A 20,770-nucleotide genomic window follows, 5' to 3' on the forward strand; every position below is an offset into this window, starting at 1 on the left:
TTTAAGAAACCATAGAACTTTTATTGGATGTTCAACATTTATTTTATACCTTAAATATGTTGTTCTCTAAAGTATAGTTGTGAAAATCGGCTCGGACTAGCCGGTTCAACTGGGAAGAACCGGCCTGACTCGGCCGGATTACAAAATTCTTCTCAGAGATATGTTAGACAGAAATCAGATTTAGCTTGGGCACGTTGTACACAAGCTATCGAGACTAATGGAAAAACTGTTTTATCATGCCTCTATTGTAAAAAGATAATCAGAGGTGGTGGAATTAATAGGCTTAAGAGTCATTTGGCTAGAGAAAAAGGGTAAGTTGAGCAATGCATGAAAGTTCCTGTAATGTGAAATTTCAAATGAAACAAAATATTAATGAATGCAGAAACAAGAAAAGAAAAACTCAAGAAGAGCACGAGGAAAGTAATTCAAGGGATGATAGTGTGGAAGATGTTGCAATTGCATTTCCTTCTGGATCTCAAAAGGGGGAAAACATTGGACGCATAGGTGAATTTTTATGCCTAGAACAACTCTAGGAGCTCAACCTACCCTAAAGAGTGTGTTACAAAGTAAAGAACTTATAGAGAAGTGCGACCTTGCTATTTCGAAATGGATGATGATGCATTTGTGCCTTTTAATACAGTTAATTTTGCATATTATCAACCAATGATTGATACTATTTGTGCCATGGGTCATGGGTATAAAGCTCCTAATTTTTATAGAGTTCACAATTGTTTGTTAGATGAGTGGGTTGATGATACAAAGAAACTTGTTGAAAGCTACCGAAATAAATGGAAGCAAACTGGTTTTACTCTTATCGCCGATGGGTAGACTGATTGATGTAGGAGGACCCTAATTAATTTTTTGGTCTATTGTCCTAGAGACATTCTTTTTATTAAATCAGTTGATGCTTCTCAATATTCCAAAACTGCAGATTTGCTTTATAAGTTTTTCATGGAAATAATATTATTTGTTGGCCCTGAAAATATTGTTCAAATAGTGATAGATAATGGTGCAAATTATGTTGTAGTTGGCATGTTATTAGAAGCTGATTTTCTGAAGTTATATTGGTCTCATTGTGTTGCCCATTGTGTTATTTTGATGTTGCAAGACATAAGGAAACTAGAAGAAGTTGTAGAGATTGTATCACAAGTTTCTAATATTACCAAATACATTTATAATCATTTTTATACATTGTATTTGATGAGAAATCATATAGGTGGTAGAGAAATTTTCCGTCCAGTCCCAACTCGCTTTGCCGCTAATTTTATTGCATTATAGAGCATTTTGGTACAAATAAATGCATTAAGAGTCATGGTAACACCTAAGGAATGGACAACCTCAGCTTATCCCAAAGAAGCCAAGGCTAAGAAATTTGTGGAGCAAGTCCTAGATTCTGGGTTTTGGAAGAAATGTGTTGATATTGTGAAACTAACTGAGTCACTAGTGTGTTTGTTACGTCTTGTTGATAGTGAAGATAAATCTGCCATGAATTTTCTTTACCAAGATTTTTATAAAGCTAGAGAAGAGATGATGCAAAGGTTTCAAAGAAATAATAAGAAAGTGAAACCTTACTTGAACATCATAGATAGTCGCTAAGATTCTCAGCTTCGCAAGAATCTTCATGTTGCAGGCTATTGGTTAAATCTAGCTTGCCGATTTAATTTGGTAGAATTTGAAAAACATAAATCCACTTTATTTGGCCTTGTGGATGTCATTGAAATGTGTTCTTATGGAGATCCTAATTTGAATACTAAATTGACAAGCGAGATGCGAATATTTAAAGATTCTGAATTAGATTTTGGACGACAAGTTGCTATTCATGAAAGAACTACAATGAGACCAGGTAAAATTAGTGATTGATAGTTTGATAATTTATTTATATTATATAATTTTACTTCAATATATTATGAATATTAGTATATGTATTAACTTCATTACATTTGTTATTTTAGATCAATGGTGGAAATCATATGGATATGGTGCACCAAATTTACAACAATTTACGATCCATATTTGAAGTCAATATATAGTGTTTCTGGTTGTGAATGAAATTGGAGTGTCTTTGAACATATTCACTCAAATAAAAGAAATAAGTTAGAGCATTAAAAGTTAAATGATCTTGTCTCTGTTCACTACAACTTCAGGCTACAACAAAGTATAATAATTATGCTTACTTGCTTCTATATATAACTAAATTTGTTTTGATTTTATTATATTGATATGTGGTCAAATTACTAAACTTGGGAACCGACTAAGGCATCAAAGTTATGACCGATCAATTTTGAAGTAGTTGATGACCATTCTAATTGGGTAATGGAGAAGTCACCATCTTTCTTAACCATTGAGGAGGTTGAGGCATTGCGTAGTGATCTTGCTAATATGACAATCGAACCAATTTCTGATGATAATAGTATGTACCTTGATTATATTATGATTATGAATATATGATTTATCAATTGATATTTGATATTATATTAAAATGTGGTTTTTGTTACCGATCAATTAAATTTGGATGATGATGATAGACAAGACAACACCATGGAAAATTCAAATCAAAATGAAAGTAATGATGTTAAAGATTTTGATTTATTTGTTGAAGAAAGAATGCTTAACTTGGAAACAACTTTATCTTCTTGGAAATGATGAAAAACTTAATATTATTGCACATTTATTATTTTACTATTGACATTGAAATGTTTTATAATTGGTATTATTTTTTGGAAGTGCATAAAACCCTCATAAATTTTATGTCTTTTGCGAGTAGACACTATGAATTATTTTTCCTTCTTAATTACTCCATAAACTTTATGAATTAGTGAAATTGGTCCTTGTATAAATATATTCTTAAATTACTTATATATAACAAGAAAATCGTTGCAATTAGACTTACAATGATAGCCATGTAACAATACAAATTTGTCAATAATGATATTGAGAGGAAATCATCATTAAAATAAAAAATTGATTAAAAAGAAAAAAATAAGTAAATTATTGAGTTAAAAATCGTTAACAGAGAATAAAAAAACACTGATTTGACTTTCTAAAAAAAGGAAATAAACTGAAATTATATTTAGTTTCTCATATTATCATGGGAAAAAGAACTGTAAGTGTATAAGCTAGCTGATATTTATTTATGACCATGTTAGCATTTTCTTAAAAGATTTCTCATGTTAATGCTATATATTGTTACATATATAAAAATTAAATAAAATTGACAGCCAATACTAAAAAAATGAAAGAGTTAGAACTTTTTGTTGCTTTTAATTAAACATTATCTTTATGTAGAGATGAATTTCATCAATAGTTAAAGTTTAAAGGGTAATTAGGAAGAAAAATTAGTTAATGATGTCTATTTACAAAAAACATAAAGTTTAAGGTGTTTTTATAGACTTTTCCCTTATTTTTTTGGTAAAGGTTACCACTATGACAAGTGTTGTTTGCAATACATATTAGGTATTAATATTTTTAAGAATTCATTGATGTAAACCAAGTTAACCGGTTCAACCAATGACTCACCAGTCCAACCATTGACTCATTGACCCAATAGCCTGACCGAGTCAATGACCGAGTCAATGACCGGTCCAAGTTTAATAATATTGCTCTAAAGTATATTCACCTTTCATTTTAGTCCTACATTTTTAAGTTTTAAACCATACATTTATTTATTATTGTCTATTTATTTTCTGTCAACTTTGGGAGTAAAGATCATCTCCATTAATGGAGAGGCAAATGCATAATTTTCACTTGTTTTTAATGACAAAAGTGAGATTTCATTATAATCCAAAGGAAATATATGTAATTTCAAGTTGCATTTCTCTTTACTTTTTGAAGCACTTGCCTCTCCGTTATCGGAGAGGATCCTAACTCCAACTTTGGATAGAAAATGTTATCGTAGTCAAGAGGTGGATCATGTAGGGGAGCAGGTGGGGGCCTGATTTTTTTTTTTAAATTTATTCAAAGATTTTTTTATATTTTTAAAATACTTAGTTATTAAAATCATAAATCATAAAATACATTTTTAACCAATAATAACAAGTGATATATAGAGTAACACACATTTTAAAACAACATATATACGAGTGGACATTTTCTGTCCTAAAAATTGTATCACTTCATGTGTCATGGACTTCTAATTTGTCATAAAAATACTAAGTTTTTAAAATTTTAATTGAAACACATTTTTTCAACCAACTACAATACATGATACATTGAGTGACACACATTATGAGACAACAGATGTGCATCTCTGATATACTCTCTTTACTTTCATCTAAATGAAGTCTATCTTTATGGAGATATTCATTGGAACTAACATATTTCTTAATTTGTAGCTTGATAAATAAATTATAGTTCAACTTATGTGACCCTTTTAAAAATTATACATAATGAATCAAGTTCTCTTACCCGTATAAATATTAATGTTGCTCATAATAATATGACTTCACCAGCAAAATGTTGCTATTAATAATATGAGTCTAATGATTTTACACTTATTGAAAAAAATTACGTATGTATGTATTTATAATATATATATCCTAATGATGGTTTTAAGTAATTTAATATTGACAATATATGTATAATATATTCTATGTAGCTTTTCTCATTATGTTCCAGGTAAATAAACATTTTAAAATTATTTTCTTCTTGTTGCATTCTACTTATGCTAGATTAGCATATTTTGAATTTGGCTTTCAAATTCTCCTTTTTTTCAAATTCTCCTAAATCTTCAAGATCATGACTCAAATATATTTCCCCTAAATCCTTCATCTCGATTAGACTATCTTCCTTTAAAGATCTGATGTGCACTCCTTTTTGTCAAGGGATTTTCTTTTATATGGTGAACTTGCAATGGCTTCACCATGTGATGGTTCAACACAATCAATTAGTCTTGTTATCGCCAAAAATGGGAAGAATGTTAAGGCTACATTTATATGGAACACATCTTCTTTTAATTCCTTAAGTTTTGATGATTCCAAATAGATAAAACAAAATTATATTGAATTATCTAAACATTGTAATCTTCTACTTTGAGTAAGCATTTAATCAGACAAGTTCGACAACATATATGAACTAACAAAATATTATGTTAAAGACATGTTTGTGTTCAAGACCTATCTTATTTTTAACCAAGACATTTCTGAAGTTCAGTCAATAATTCTGAACAAGAATGCTTCTTTTAGAAAAGTATACTTTTAATATGATGAATTTAAATCATCAATCAAAGAAGAATGAATGATCAAATTAGTTGAATCAAGAAGGAATAAAAGAGCATTTCTAAAGACGTTATTTGAATCAAAAAGCACAAATTATTATCCACTAGAGAAATTAAGCTCATTCTATCCATTTAATTTGGCAGAAGAATGTACTTTAGTAGTGTAAAAGGAAATTGCTTAGTACAAAAACATTAATGACACTACAGAAGCACGAGACACAATCAAGATGAAGAAAATGCAAAATCTCAACGAATATTAACTTGAAGAAGAAGCTATAATAGAACTTAAATCATTATAGTTAGAACTATATTAATTGTCCAATCTATATATATTTTCAAAATATGAAGAACAATAGAACAAAATGAATATTATTTATTGTCATTCATTTTAAACATTATTTTCATCTTGAATTAGTAGCACCAAACTGTATTAAACATTTGTGTACACTCATTTGATATTAACTTCACATTCTTTTTATTTCGTATTAATTTCACTCTTTGAGTGCGATTGAAAGACTTGCAAAGTCTTAATAACTTCTTTTAACACAAATTACCGTTAAGTGTTGAACCTAACAAGGCTAGATATATAAATAATACTTGATTTGTTGAGCATGAAGAGGCTATGTATGCAAAGAGTACTAGTTCTTATGATTAGTACTGTGTTATAGTGAAATCTTCTTACTACTAAGAACCTAACATAACCTATGATTTTGGGTGAAATAATATAAATACGTATTTCAATTCTCTATCTCAATTCTCTATCTCTAAATCTTTTGTGCATATGTTTTTGTAATTGTTTTTTAATCTGGGGGAGTTTGAATTCATGCTATCAACTAGGGGTGAGCATGGGTCGGGTTGGGACGGGTTAAGGCTTGTCTTTACCCGGCCCTAAATATTGGTCGGGTCACTTTTTTGAACACGGACCCAGCCTTAAATTCGAAGCTAACCCGACCCTAAATAGTGACCGGGTCAACCTTTAAACCCGACCCGACCTTAGACCCGATGAAATATAATGCATACTCACTTTAGATAAAGACTTCTCGATATTATTTATTATTATATATATGTAGTTTGATATATAAAATGATATATGTATATATATTATTAATCATGTATATATTACGGAAAAATTAAAGAATAAATGATACTTTTGACCAAAATGGTATAATTACTCTATACACGTTTGAGTAGAAACACATACAAATATGATGAACGAATGATCATGGGACGGGACGAGACAGGTCATGTTTAGTCCCTACCCGACCCTAAATATTGACTGGATCTATTTTTTGAACCCAAACCCGGCCCCAGACTCGATCAGACCCGACCCTATTCGGACTCGATCATGACCGGACTGTGCCAAGTAAGTGGGTAGGGTCGGGTCCTGCTCACCCCTACTATCAACAAATTCTTTTCTCAATCTTCATTTAAATCTCTTTTATCATATGACAAAAATACTCATCTAAAAATTATTATGAAAAACACATAAGTCAATTGTATGATCGATTTTGTGACCAAAATTGTTTACTCTACCAAAAAAATTAAAGTTTATTTTATATTTTAGAAATACAATTCAACCTTCTTCTTCTTATGTTACTTTTGGTTAATTCACAATATCTATTGAGAATTGCCTTGTAACTTATAAGATATAGATTGTTAACATCTGATAACGCTTATCCAATTTTTGGGGGCAAAATTATCTACTAATTATAAGTTTAAATTAAATTCTTAAAATTGTAGGTTATGAAGACAATAATGGTAAAAGTACATAATGATAACAGTCATGACGAGGACGAGGATGAGTGATAGTGGTAGTGACAATAAGACTAATGATAGCAACAATGGTATTTGTTAGAAATGATAATAATGATAGTGATCAAAGTCACTAGAAGAATATTGATAAAATGGTGGTGGTGAGGCCAATAACGAAAACAATAAGACAATATCACCTAAGGTATTGACAAGAGGGTTGTTATTATGTTAATATTGGTTTCCATTGTGTGTCAATAATTTTCTTGTAGAGTTACAATTTCTAAAATGGAGACCAACAATTGATGATAGTTTAGGTTAGTGTACTGCAATTCCAAATCATATTACTTTTTTTATAGAGATTATAATTTGTGTCTTAACACATTTTAAGTTATAAAAAAGTAATTCATATTGGAATTTGATAGATTTATAAAATTTATATAGATAAGTAAATGTATTTTTTAACTTTCAATACAAACTCAAAATTTTTTATTCGTTAAGTATAGCACCATATCCTATTGCCTTATTTAACTGGAAAATCGATATATATATATATATATATACTAGTCAAATTATTATATCAGTCATATAATCATGTTAGTTAAAATTGAAAAAAACCAGTTATACCGAATGATTTTTATTTCAACCATATTGGTCATATCGATCGGTCTTCATTTAAAATTATAATTTCTTTGTTATCAATTACTTTAATTTTTTTTACCAAAATGACGATATAGCTAATACTTTTATTTATACTTGTAAAATATAATATACCAACAAGTCACACATTTTATTTTAATAAAATCTATAAATAAAAATAAAAATTATTAATATATAAATATATCTAATTCACCTACATTAGTTTAATTATTACTCAACCACCCATTTTATAATATATAATAACTGTACCACTATCCTCACCCATGTGATGATATATATTAATAACTTAATCATCATTTCTGACCGATTGCATGTGACTCAGTCTGCGGCTGCTGCTGCCTAGTCAAAGCCTCATTGAGAAAGAAAAAAAACTGTCATCACAGTGGACCATGGTACATAGAAAAATCATAGCTACTATGGGTGCCACCTCTATATTACTCTGTTAGCTTTTAATGAACATGTCAAACATAAAACTTATCATATAATACAACCAATGCCAAAGATATCCAATAGTTTCAAAGCACCAAGGGAATCAAACTGCGTTTAAACAAAGCTGAGAACAAAAAGAATAATAGTTGAAACTTGAAACTGAACCTGGAATTTGATTCTTTCTAAAGTAAGTGTGTCTTAGCAAAGCATCATATCAGATATATTTGTTAGTTTTTACTGCCATTTGTTTGTTTTACCATCACTGATCATAATATCAATGTTGGTTGGATCTATATTTTTATTATCATCATATGATAGGCAATTCTCTTTAGAACAGGTATATCACCAATTACTATTCTTTCTTTGTTCTTTCTTTAACTTGAATTATAGGTGAGGATCTGGTTTGCCCATTAGAGGAACCAATTCACAAAAGGACCTTGAATTGGTATGCCAGAACCAATTTGCAGTTATTGCCTGAGAATTGTGTTTCAAAAGTTTTTATATTAGAATTGGGTTTTTTTTTAATCTCTGGTCTTAGTGCCAGAGATAAGGAGTTTAAAAGTAGTAAAAAATTGTCGGAAAACTAAGTCCAATATATCTTAGAATATTAAATATTTAGTTTTACTATGCAAAGAAAATACTTTTTTAGTCTTTTATCTTCCACGTTTAGGGCTGAACTTAATAAGAAAGTTATAATTCTAAAAACTCTTGATTCATCTTTTTTATTACTATATATAGAAAGCTTTTGATGTCTTTTTATATTCTTACTAGCTAGAGTGTTGCAATTATTTTTCATTTAGTAGTTGCTTTCTCTAGTATTAGAATGATTTGAAGGATGACCATTAGGATGATATAGTAAAGCTCTTAAAATTATAGTTATTGAAACATTTGCTCTATGAGAAAAAATACAGTTAATTCAGTTACAATCGTAGTTGCCATATAATTACATAGACTAATAAAACTATAGGGTGTCTGCAATTGATATTGCATACATCAATTTATAACCTTCATCTGAAGTTTAGTTAAGTCTTTTGATTTTGGCTGCTGTTGGTTTTGTGCTGTGTGCAGGTCATGGCAATGCTTGCAGATGCTGTAGTTGGAGCTCTGGTTGGGGAACTCTTGAGTGCAGTTTTGGAAATGAAAGACAAGGCTGTTAACTTCAGACCTACCCTGGAACGGTTGGAGTTCACACTCAAATCCTTAGAACCCGTGATCAACAAGATCGAGAATTTGAACAGGCAATTAGATAGGCCGAAAGAGGAAACTGAGAGTTTGATCAATCAGATGAAGAAAGGGAAGGAACTTGTTCTTGAATGTTCGAAAGTCCGGTGGTGGAAATGCTGTTACATGGCTAACTACCAAGACGAACTTCAAGCATTGGATGAGTCGATTCTTCTGTTCTTTCAATTAGATATGCAAGGTCATATACGGAGAGATGGGGCAGAGACCTTGGTGGAGGTGAAAATGATTAAAACTGAAATTAAGAAACTGAATTTCGGTACTAGAAATGATAGGATGGAATTAAAGGGCCTGTGTTCCCCTCCTGAACCACCTGAATTTATTGTTGGGTTGGATGTTCCTATGAGGGAGTTGAAGCTGAGGTTGTTGCAGGATCAGGTTGGTGTCTCAGTAGTCAATGTGACCGGTTCAGGAGGTTCCGGCAAGACCACATTAGCTAAAATGATTTGTTGGGATGACCAAGTCAGAGGTAAGAATTCTCACCTTTGATCTTTCTCATTATGCCTTTCTATGGGTAAATCATAGTACCATCTTTGAATCATTTTGTTAGTAATGAACTAAAACCATTAGGTATAAATGCAGTGAATAGATCTTTATCAAGTGTACTTAAGACTTTTGAAATTTCTTTTATAATTTCTTATGTCTTACATAAGCCAGTGACAACAAAAAATGTTACAAAAATAAACTAATCTTACAAAAATGTTAATTTGGCCACTTCTTATCTTTTGTATTTCTTTCCGCATGTAGTAGAATAAGATGCTGTTGAGTTTGCAGATTTCTAAACAAGTATAATTTGGTTAGGTATATTCAATAAGAACATCTTCTTCATCACCTTTGCAAAAACACCCAAGTTGAACTCCATTGTGCAGAAACTGTTTCAACACACTGATTACCAGGTTCCCGAGCTTGAAAGTGACGAAGACGCGGTTAACCAATTGGAAAATTTGCTAAAACAGATTGGGAAAAGCCCAATTCTGTTAGTCCTGGATGATGTTTGGCCCGGATCAGAATCTCTTATTGACAATTTTGCGTTCCAGATCACAGGCTACAAGATTTTAGTTACATCAAGATTCACTATCGGAAGATTCGGCCCTCCATACGTCTTGAAGCCCCTTGGTGAAGAAGATGCTATAAAGCTTTTTCACCACTCAGCATCCCTGACTCATATTAGCTCTGATGTTCCTGATGATGTTGTAAAAGAGGTACTTTCTATTGTCTTGTTATAATATCAAAACTATGTCGCTTGTTTTAATTAGTATGGTTTTAAATTTGGATTGCAGTCACAACATTGTAATTGTGAATAGTTGTTAAAAAGATGTAGTGAATGCAGCCACAATTGCAAACAACTGAAAAAACTATCAAAATCGCATTATTATTGCAGATGCAATTTAAAACCGTAGATGTGTTTCGCAACGACATAAGCAGTCTTAGCCACCAAAGTCTTTCAAATTCGCTTGCAATTTTTATTTTATTTTCGTGTCTAACAATTTAATGGTTTACTTACTTGCACTAAAAAGCTATGGTAAGATGACTTCTAGTTGCAGTTTCTCAATTGATCTAAATAAATTGCAGATAGTGAGAGGCTGCAGTGGTTCTCCCTTGGCACTTAGAGTGAGTGGAAGATCACTAAGTCATCAGAATCCAGTGATCTGGCACAACAGGGCGAGGGAATTGTCTAAGGGACATTCAATTCTCGACTCTAGTAATGACGTACTTGTTTCTCTCCAGAAAAACTTCGATGTTTTAGACCCTAAGGTCATTGAGTGTTTCAGGGACCTATCCTTATTCCCGGAAGACCAGAGGATCCCTGCCTCAGCCCTTGTTGATATGTGGGCAGAACTGCTTGGATATGATGATGAGAGTGCAATGGAGAAAATTTACCAACTGGTCAACCTGAACATGGCTGATATTGTTGTTACAAGGTATGATGCCATGGTGGTTGGATCTTAAAATTTTGATATATGTTGTGTAATATTCTTGCAAGGCCACTTAAAATTTGCCTAAGCGGCCATAACTGTATTGACAGAGACTATCAAAACTGCAATATTGAGGCCATAACCTTAGTGTTTAAAATTGTTGCACAAAGAAGGGGACCACACAATTTGTTTGATTGTTATTAAATAGGGAGAAATAGGCAATACTTTTTGTGCAAGTTTTTTATGACACATGAGAAACTATCTTCTTATCATTGATCAGGAAAGTTGCAAGTGGCACAATTGACTGCAATTATCACTACGTCACACAGCATGATCTTCTTCGGGATCTAGCTATACGTCAAACTAGTCAGAAGCCGGTAGCGCTGAGGGATAGAGTAATTATTGATTCAAATGATAATAGTCTTCCTAAATGGTGGACTCAAGAGAATGAGTGTACTATTAAAGCCAGCATATTATCCATATCAACAGGTTTGTTCATCTTTCTGTTTTTGATGATGCACAAACATGTTGAGAGAGTATTCTGTCATTGATTTTTGAATCCTTTTGCAGATGAAAAGTTCACTTCTAACTTGCAGCCAACTGAAGTTGAGGTTCTAGTGTTAAACCTTCGTGCGAAGAAGTTCGCGCTACCGTTGTTCGTGAAGAAAATGAGTAAATTAAATGTTTTGATAATCACAAACTATGATTTCTATCATGCTGAGTTAGAGAATTTTGAGTTGCTTCATTATCTATCCAATCTTAAAAGAATCAGATTAGAGAAGGTTTCAATTCCTTTCTTCAGCAACACTGGATCGCAATTGAAGAATCTTCAAAAATTATCTCTTTTTATGTGCAATGTGAATGAAGCATTTAAAGATAGCACTGTCCAAGTTTCAGATATGCTTCCAAATTTGGTTGAAATGAACTTCGACTACTGCAATATGGTGGAATTGCCTGTTGGGATCTCTAACATGGTCTTCTTAATGAAGCTCAGTATCACAAACTGCCATAAACTTTCTACACTTCCGAATGGAATCGGAAATCTGGTCAATTTGGAATCACTATGGCTTAGTTCGTGTACTAGTTTAGAAGCGTTGCCAGACTCAGTCGCCAAACTTGATAGCCTTAAACTTCTTGATATCTCTGGCTGCATAAGCCTTTATGCATTGCCTGAGAAAATGGGGGAATTACGTAATTTAGAGAAGCTCAATGTTAGAGGCTCAAAATTAAGCAACTTGGGACCTTTAATCATGGACCTAGAAGGCTTAAGGCATGTGGTATGTGATGAAGAGACAGAGGAGTTATTGGAACCTTTCACTAACATCCTTAGTAGTCTAAAGCTAGAGGTAGTCCAGTCTGATGACAATTTAAATTGGCTTTTCTGATCTGGATTATTGACAATTTGAAAACACAATCAAGAGGGAACAAAATAAGGAGAGTATTGCGCCCCGATTTTCAGCTACACGAGGTAAAGTCAATGTGCAAGGAGTTTGGTTTCCTAATGAAATGTCTTGGATTCGAGACTCGTGAATAAAAAAAATAAGTGTTCCGAGAGTTTTGTCGCTTTAACCATCCTATTTGGACTCGGATTGGTATTCCCAAAAAAAAAATAGGAGGGTAAGTAAGAGTAGCTTTGGTATGGTTGTTTGGCTGCATCACATGCCTTGATTGGCAAGTTGTGTATTTCAAAATTACTACTTGTAATTAGCCATGGGAATATTGTAACAGTTCAATTTTTACAAATGTCATTAGTTCTTATTTTTTTATACCCATCTTTCGATTAATTGTTAGAAGATATAGGGTGACTTTTGCATTGGTAGTTTGGTACGTCCCTATTAATGTGAAAATATTATTTTTATTTTTCAATTATTATTTTCATCTCTTCCAGTCCGCAAAGCACTATTAATAATTAATACCTAATTTTCAACATAATATAAGTTAAGAACATGTAATTTATGAACTTTTGAGTCAGTTAAAAGCAGAGTTTCCAACATAATATAATTTTCCAATGATCATTATTGTGTTATTGATGTATATATATATATATATAACCAAATGAGAATTTTAAATTTGTATGAAATATTTTAATTTTAATATACATCATATTCATATGTTAATACAAATAGTATATTTATATAATTAAAAAATACTTTTAGAAATATGAATATATACATTTTTTATATATGATTATATTTTTAATATAAATTTAGTTTCTTTAAATGGTTATATATACAATCGAACTAATTTATAAATATAATGAGTCGAACTGTACTTGACTTGAAATTGATTTGGTTATTTAAAAAATCCAATTTTTAGTTGAAGTTTAATTAGTGTGGTTCATGAACCAAGTCTTTGTAGCTAATAACGTTAAGTCGAGTTTTGAATGGATATTAAGTTGGTAATCCAACACTAAATTTGAATCATTATAAGTACAATCATGATAAAGTCCTTAAATTCATTTAAGGGTATGGTGAATTAATTGATAAAGATATATACATAAAGATAGATGATGATTAGTAAACATTTATCCTATCTAATTTATTGCCTAAAAGATGAGATACATTAGTGGTCACATTTAATAACTCAATCCTAGATGAAAAGGTCTCAATAGATATTTTTCTGATAGATAGTGGAATGAAGAATCTTGAAGGAAAGAACATAGTGCATCCCTACAATTTGAAGCAAATGTTAAATGAGTTTAGTAATATGCTACCACTATTGTAGCAAAGAAGAATATAAGAGATCTTAATGTTGATTTCTTAAAGAGAGATTAGAAAACTAGAACTGTTAATATAAAATTAATTGATCTAAAGAATAAAGATTATAAGCAAGTAAGATTGCAGGTATTAATGATATTATGTTGATAACAAACACATGAAACAAGTATGTACTAAAGGAGGTGGAGGTTTTTCTAAAAATGAGTTTCAACAATATTATCTCAAGAGGTAAGATGGATGATATGAATTTGTAAGCCACATTAGGGTTAGTTTGTCAGTTGGATTTTGAAAGGGAAAGAAGAGAAATAGAAGGCTTGGGAGCCATGAAATATACTTGTGAGATGACTCTCAAACCTTCCATTTTTCCTTCATTCCCATCCAAAATCCAACTCTCAAACTAACCCTTAATGATGGAGAGTGGAAACTAGTATAAGACAATCTACTTACTGATGTAGATTCTTATGCAAGGGAGATTTGTCTCATTCAAAAGTTGTATATATTGGCAATTAGCATTTATTTATTTCTTCATTGTGATTTATTGTATATCAAAAGAAACCAAACTTAAGAATCTAATTATGTTTATAAAAAAATATCAGATTTATATTATAAACATTTTATCTACATGACAAAATATATTACTTAGCAAACACATATTTTTTAATCATGTCAAATAAACATTAGTAAATCTATTATATGACTAATTGATTATTGAATTTGTATTCTAGTTTGTTTAGAACATTACTAAATTGAAGTATTAAGTAGTTAAGTGCACAATTTTATTTGTGCATATTCCTAATAAGTCAAATAAATATGGTTTAGTTTGAGTTGGTTCCTAGAGTTAGATTCAAAGACCGAACTAGAGCAAACCGTTCAATTTTAAAAAAATAAATCCAACATAATCCAATTACATTTGAATTTTGTGATTTCGATTTATTTTGAACCCATTTGCAATTTTATTTTTCAATTTGACTAGATTTAAACAACTCTATACCTAAGAGCCAAAACTAAGTTGATAAAGTATTCAATTACATCATAATTGTTTAGTATGATTAGTTGATAGGTACCCTATGTCATAAGCTATCTCTCATGTAGTTTAACAAATATGGTTATAAGGTAATAGTATAATAAGCGTTCTTTGTCAAGTAGCTTATTTTTTGTTTAACAAGTTACTTGGCTAATTTTTAAGTTATCTCTTGATATTACTAGATATACCGAAAGCTTATAAGCCAAGAGGTTATTTTTTTAATATATTGACTAATCTTATCAAACAATTCTTAAAAAATCAATTAATTTGTTAGTTCTTAATTTTTGGCTAGTAATTTATAAGACTTTAATTGTTTTTGACTAATTAATTTATGAAAAGTCTCCATTTAACATATCAATCAGTGATGTCCAAGAAATAGTTGTCAACCAATTTTTTTGGGATTGTTGAGGCCGTATAATATTATTCTATTTCTTGTTTTATTTATTTGGATGAATTAAACTATTGTGAGTAGTAGTTGGTACCTTTACGTGTCTTTTACTTATCCTCAATTATCAAAAGATGAAGTAATAATAATGACAATAGAAAATTCGTGGAAAGTGATTCACAAATTTCCACTTTTGAGTGATATTCCAACTTGAACGGATATACACGTAACACGGTTAACTTTTTTTAGATTAATAAATTATTTTCTAGTTAAATTTTAAATTTAACAGTTTAACGTCCACAATATAGTGGCCCCTTTTGTTTTAGACTTTTCAACGTGATTACATCAATGGGCTTCTTCCTAGATGAGCAATTTGTTGAAATTAGCCTTGGCAATTTGGAAAATTGTGTCTGTTATGTCCATGTAATGTCTATTAAAATTAGGATGGATATGTGTATGCCCGTTTGTAAAAAATTATAAAATATCATATTATGTCTTGTCATAAATATGGATATAACGAACATGTGGGTCACTCGTTGATATTAAAAAAATTTAAAAAGTAATAAAAAATACATAAATAACATAAAATTAAAAAAAATAATTTGACCTATCACATTTTTAAATTACACATAATAATATAATAGTTCGAACAATTTAACATTATATATTCTTTAAGTTTAATGAAAAATCAAATAAAACACTTAATTTGATCATAATATCTGTAAGCAACTCTGTCTGTCAGAAAATGCATGTGAGTAAAATAGACATTTTGGATGAACATTTTCGATTAATAGATAAGTTTTTAATACTCTACTTATCTAATAAATACGGGCTGACATGCCCATTGGCATACTCCCATTACTCATGATAATTTAAACCAGCCAACAATTAGTCACTTTATTAGGTTTAAATGTGTTTTTAAGCTTTAAAAATATAACTAATTTTAATCTCACACATTATTTTTCTTATATTTTTACATTATTTAGTTAATCAATGTGGTTTTAAAAGTGGGTGATGATGTTTCAATACTACAATTGATTATACCGATCATATATGTTAGTCACCTTGCAAAGAGATACTATAGAGAAAATAATTGTTGTATTAATGATATAAATATTTTTAGAGGATGAAACTATTATTTATTATTCATGAATTAATAGTCTTTAAATAATTGTGAATGATATCTTAAAAGCATTACAAATCTTTAAATAAACAGTGCACGTGTGTTAAATTCAAAAATCCAATTCGCATTCCTATTGTCACAGTAACTAAACATTTATTACAAAAGTCATTTAGGTATTGAGATTTTTAATAAATTTTAAATACTTATAATACAAATTATATTATCAAAGTTAAATGGGTGTAAATTTTATTTCCTAAAAACCATACTATAAGAGGATTGTTGAAACTATAATTGTCAGGTTGATTGAGAATAATGAATTTAGTGGGAATAAAACACCACATGAAATGGACATTTAAGAATGTTTTCTTAAATGTATATCACTTAATCATTAAGAAAGTTTATCATCTTAGTACTGTGTGTTGATGACATCTTATTTGCAACTAATGATATTGATTTTTTAAATGAGATTAAGAAGTTTCTATCGAAATTTTTTGAAATGAAAAATATGAATTAGACAAGTTATATGATTGAAATATAAATATTTCGTGAAGATTTTTTAAGCTTGTCATATAAAAACGTATATTAACAAAATTTTATAGAAAATGAGAATGGATAAATGTTCAACATCTCATATCCCAATTCATAAAGCGTATAAATTTAGTATCATGTAATGTTAAAAGAATGATTCAGAACATAAGCAAATGGAAGACTAGTACACTAGTAGGTTGAAGACATTATATCAAACAAATGATATATAATCGCCATGAATAAAGAATTATGGATGAAAGATATGACTCTAAAAAAGAGTCAATAGTGTTTGATAGGAAGATTAAAATTATCCTACAAAAACATAGTCCACATCTCTATTCAGTAAAGAACTTAAACTTTGTAAGTATTTTTACTTAGTAAGAAATTAGTTCTTATTTATATAGGATGAATCAATACTATTGATTATATCAAAAACGAATGTTCTCCAAAATTAATAATTATATTCAACCTATACAATAAATAATTATATTCAACCTATAAAATAAGAGGAATTTTACAATTAAGTTGACCAACAAAAAATTCATATTCAAGTCGTCATAAGACCATAACTATCTACGCGGCGACGTCAAAATCATGAAGCAAGAGACAGGCAAATTCGTGGCCATTGGTATATAAGGATTTGTTGTAGCTTGTGTGTTCCAAAATTCAAATCTTTTAAGAGCCCAATAATTTTTACTAATAATACCTTGTTGTTACATTAACAACAAAAAAGAACATATTTTTTATATTCTATTTTGCTTACACCCCATGAATTGTTTCATTACCAAATAAAAAAGGTTGTTATTGAAATGGGAGGGAGCACACAAATTGATGGGAACCCAAAATTCAATGTTGGATTGGATGAGCAGTTTTTGAAGTTGAAGAATGAGGTTCTAAAGAATGGTTTGTCCATTCTAGGCTTTACTGGTTTAGGAGGATCATGGAAGACTACTTTGGCTACAAAGCTCTGTTGGGATGAACAAGTTGAAAGTAAGATATAATCTCCATTAAACACTACTTCGTTCATGCACTACCAGTAAATATATCATTCATCGTTCATTTGTATTATCAATATTTGAGTAAAAGATAATTAAATATGAATGATAGATTATATAGTAATAATAATTATGTAAAAAACTCTTACGTTTTATATGATTAAAAGAATAATAATTTTCATCAGTTTACTAATTTGGTAATAATAATTTTCATGTTCTCTGCCCACAATTATGATTAAAAGAAAGTTGCAATAATCTAATAAGTTTATATGGGTTTTGTTTGCAGATGACACATGCTCTTCATATTGGTCCAATATTCAAGCAGCTGAAGCTGAGGTTCTGATTTTAACTCTTCATACTAATCAGTATTCTAATCCAGAAATCATTAACCAAATTAGTAAACTAATAGTTTTGATAGTTACAAATTATGGATTCCATCCTTTTCAACTGGAAAACTTTAATCTAGATCAGATCTCTATTTCTTCCTTCACAGCACTGAAGAATCTGAAAAGATTATCCCTATACATGTGTAATATGAGTCAAGTTTTTGAAACTAACACAATCCCAATTTCAGAGGCACTGCCAAATCTAGTGGAATTAAGTATTGACTATTGCAAAGATATGGTACAATTACCTACTGGGTTATGTAATATTACCTCTTTAGTGAATCTCACTATTTCTAATTGTCACAAACTTTCTTCATTGCCCAAAGAAATTGGAAACTTGGAGAATTTGGAACACCTAAGGCTCAGTTCCTGTACTGATTTGGAATGGTTGCCAGATTCTATTGGAAGGCTTTCAAATCTAAGGCTTCTTGATATCTCAAAATGCATAAGCCTTCGAAGTTTACCAGAGGATATTGGTAATTTGTCTAATCTAAGAAGCCTTTACATGATAAATTGTGCAGGGTGTGAATTGCCATACTCAGTCATCAATTTTGAGAATTTAAAGGTCATATGTGATGAGGAAACAGCTATTTCATGGGAAGATTTGAATACTAATATTAAGATAGAGATTCCTCAAGCTGATGTCAACTTAAATTGGCTTCATCCAATATAAATCATCTTAGTTCTCCAATTCTTAAGATATTATGGAATGAAGGATGAGCAGCTTGGCGCAATGGTAAAGTTATTGTTTAGTGACCATGAAATTATGAGTTCAAATCATGGAAACAGTCTCTTCACTTACATAATTAAGATTACATACATCTATCGCGCCTTTATTATGGAATAAATCAGAATACTAATTATGTATGATATGTATAATAGTGAAGAATTATTGTGTATCTTGGTTAACTCTTTTTAGTTTGTTACTTCTCTCACATATCAATTGTTTATTCTTTTATTAGCAAATTGGTTATTCTTTTATTGCATTGTTAAGTTGGTCATTCATTTGTAATTCATTTTCTCAACAGTGTTTAATGTATAAAACTTATTGTATTTACATGTTTGTTTTAAATACTCTGTTTCTTGAAAGATGTGGGAGACTTGGCGTGTATATAATGTGTGGATCTACTTTGTTTCATTTATATGCACTCACTTTAGATTTCCTTTTTTGAAGTTCGTTCTTATAAAATCTTTTTTTTAGCTCGTAATTCCACCCTCACTAATGTGAATTGTGTACTGTTACGAATTTCTTATTTGCTAGGAACAAAGTTAAGATAATATAAATCCAAGTTTCTTAAACCAAGGTCTACGTACTATGGTGAGTTTGCAAACTAAAAAAATGTCACCAACTTCAAAACCCTCAGGCTACATTATATACATTTCTTCATTTAATGAACCATTGACATATCCATTATTAACATCAATGTTATGGATGGACCGATGATTTAAGAATTCATTATTTTGCTTTGGTAAACATAGGATGCCTAGATAAGATAGCAGTTTAAGGATTCTTCAGAATGAAAGCTTATTTAGAGGGAAAATCATGGGATGGGGATCATGTTAGGAATTCCTTATGATCGGTGAAATACCAATCCTAGGATCTTGACCCATGATTCTTATACACATATGAAACGAAGGGTGCAGTGTCATACCTGAATACATGTTCCTGAATGTGCTCTTTTGATCTACATTTCTGAAAGAGGTTTTGTGGTATGATGATATTCCTTAACCAAATTCCTGATTCCTCTTGGGACTTGCGTTTTCACTCTGACAGGGAGAGGAAAAACTGAATTTGATTTGGTGTATTGGGGACCATAACCTTCCTTATGTGTTAACTTATATGGTTCCCGTTATCTCATATGGGTTAACCTGATGGGTACACCCATTAAGTCCATATCCGTTATCAGCTTTTAGAAATCTAAGGGGTGTGAGTAATTAGATCACTTATAATGTAACCGCAAAAATAAATAGCTGATATGATTATATCAAATATATGATGCCCCCTTAATTAGAAATTTATAATTTCTAACAATCTCCCACTTAGGCTTCATATCTTCATGATACAATTATATCACAGGTTCTTTAGGCGTGCATCCTATGCTATTTATGTTTAGACTTCTCCTTAATACAATCCGGTACATCTCATATATTAACTATGGAACCACCGCAACTTTCATCATATTTAAGTGTGACTCGACCACGATGATCACCATATTAATATACTCAATGACATAGATCAAATATGGATGAGTGACATGGAAAATTTATGCAATGTGATCTCAAACATGTCTATTTCCAACTGGTCCTTCTTTATTCTTTAGTGAGATCAATCCAAAGTCTTTAATTGCAACACAATTGTTACAATGTACAATTTCAAAAAAATGAAATAACAAATCATCATCTTTAT

At 30.5% G+C, this 20,770-nt stretch overlaps 2 protein-coding genes across 3 annotated transcripts; both read left to right on the forward strand.

Annotated features, from left to right (window-relative positions):
- LOC109350058 (probable disease resistance protein At5g66900) lies at positions 8,081-13,015 on the forward strand. The gene is made up of 7 exons (XM_019591179.1): positions 8,081-8,237; positions 9,119-9,758; positions 10,091-10,491; positions 10,862-11,211; positions 11,486-11,694; positions 11,776-12,643; positions 12,674-13,015. The coding sequence occupies exons 2-6, from the start codon at positions 9,122-9,124 to the stop codon at positions 12,588-12,590; spliced, it is 2,412 nt and encodes an 803-aa protein (XP_019446724.1). The 5' UTR covers positions 8,081-8,237; positions 9,119-9,121; the 3' UTR covers positions 12,591-12,643; positions 12,674-13,015.
- Positions 17,552-19,437, forward strand: LOC109350059 (probable disease resistance protein At5g66900). Of its 2 annotated transcripts, none has more exons than XM_019591180.1 (3): positions 17,552-17,972; positions 18,264-18,387; positions 18,451-19,437. In XM_019591180.1, exons 1-3 carry the CDS (start codon positions 17,792-17,794, stop codon positions 19,034-19,036), a joined length of 891 nt encoding a protein of 296 aa, XP_019446725.1. In that variant the 5' UTR covers positions 17,552-17,791; the 3' UTR covers positions 19,037-19,437. The 2 variants fall into 2 exon arrangements, with proteins under 2 accessions (XP_019446725.1, XP_019446726.1); XM_019591181.1 differs by having other exon boundaries at positions 17,558-17,885; positions 18,264-18,385; positions 18,449-19,437.

The sequence above is a fragment of the Lupinus angustifolius genome, chromosome LG06, assembly GCF_001865875.1.
Source record: "Lupinus angustifolius cultivar Tanjil chromosome LG06, LupAngTanjil_v1.0, whole genome shotgun sequence".
Lineage (NCBI taxonomy): Eukaryota > Viridiplantae > Streptophyta > Magnoliopsida > Fabales > Fabaceae > Lupinus > Lupinus angustifolius.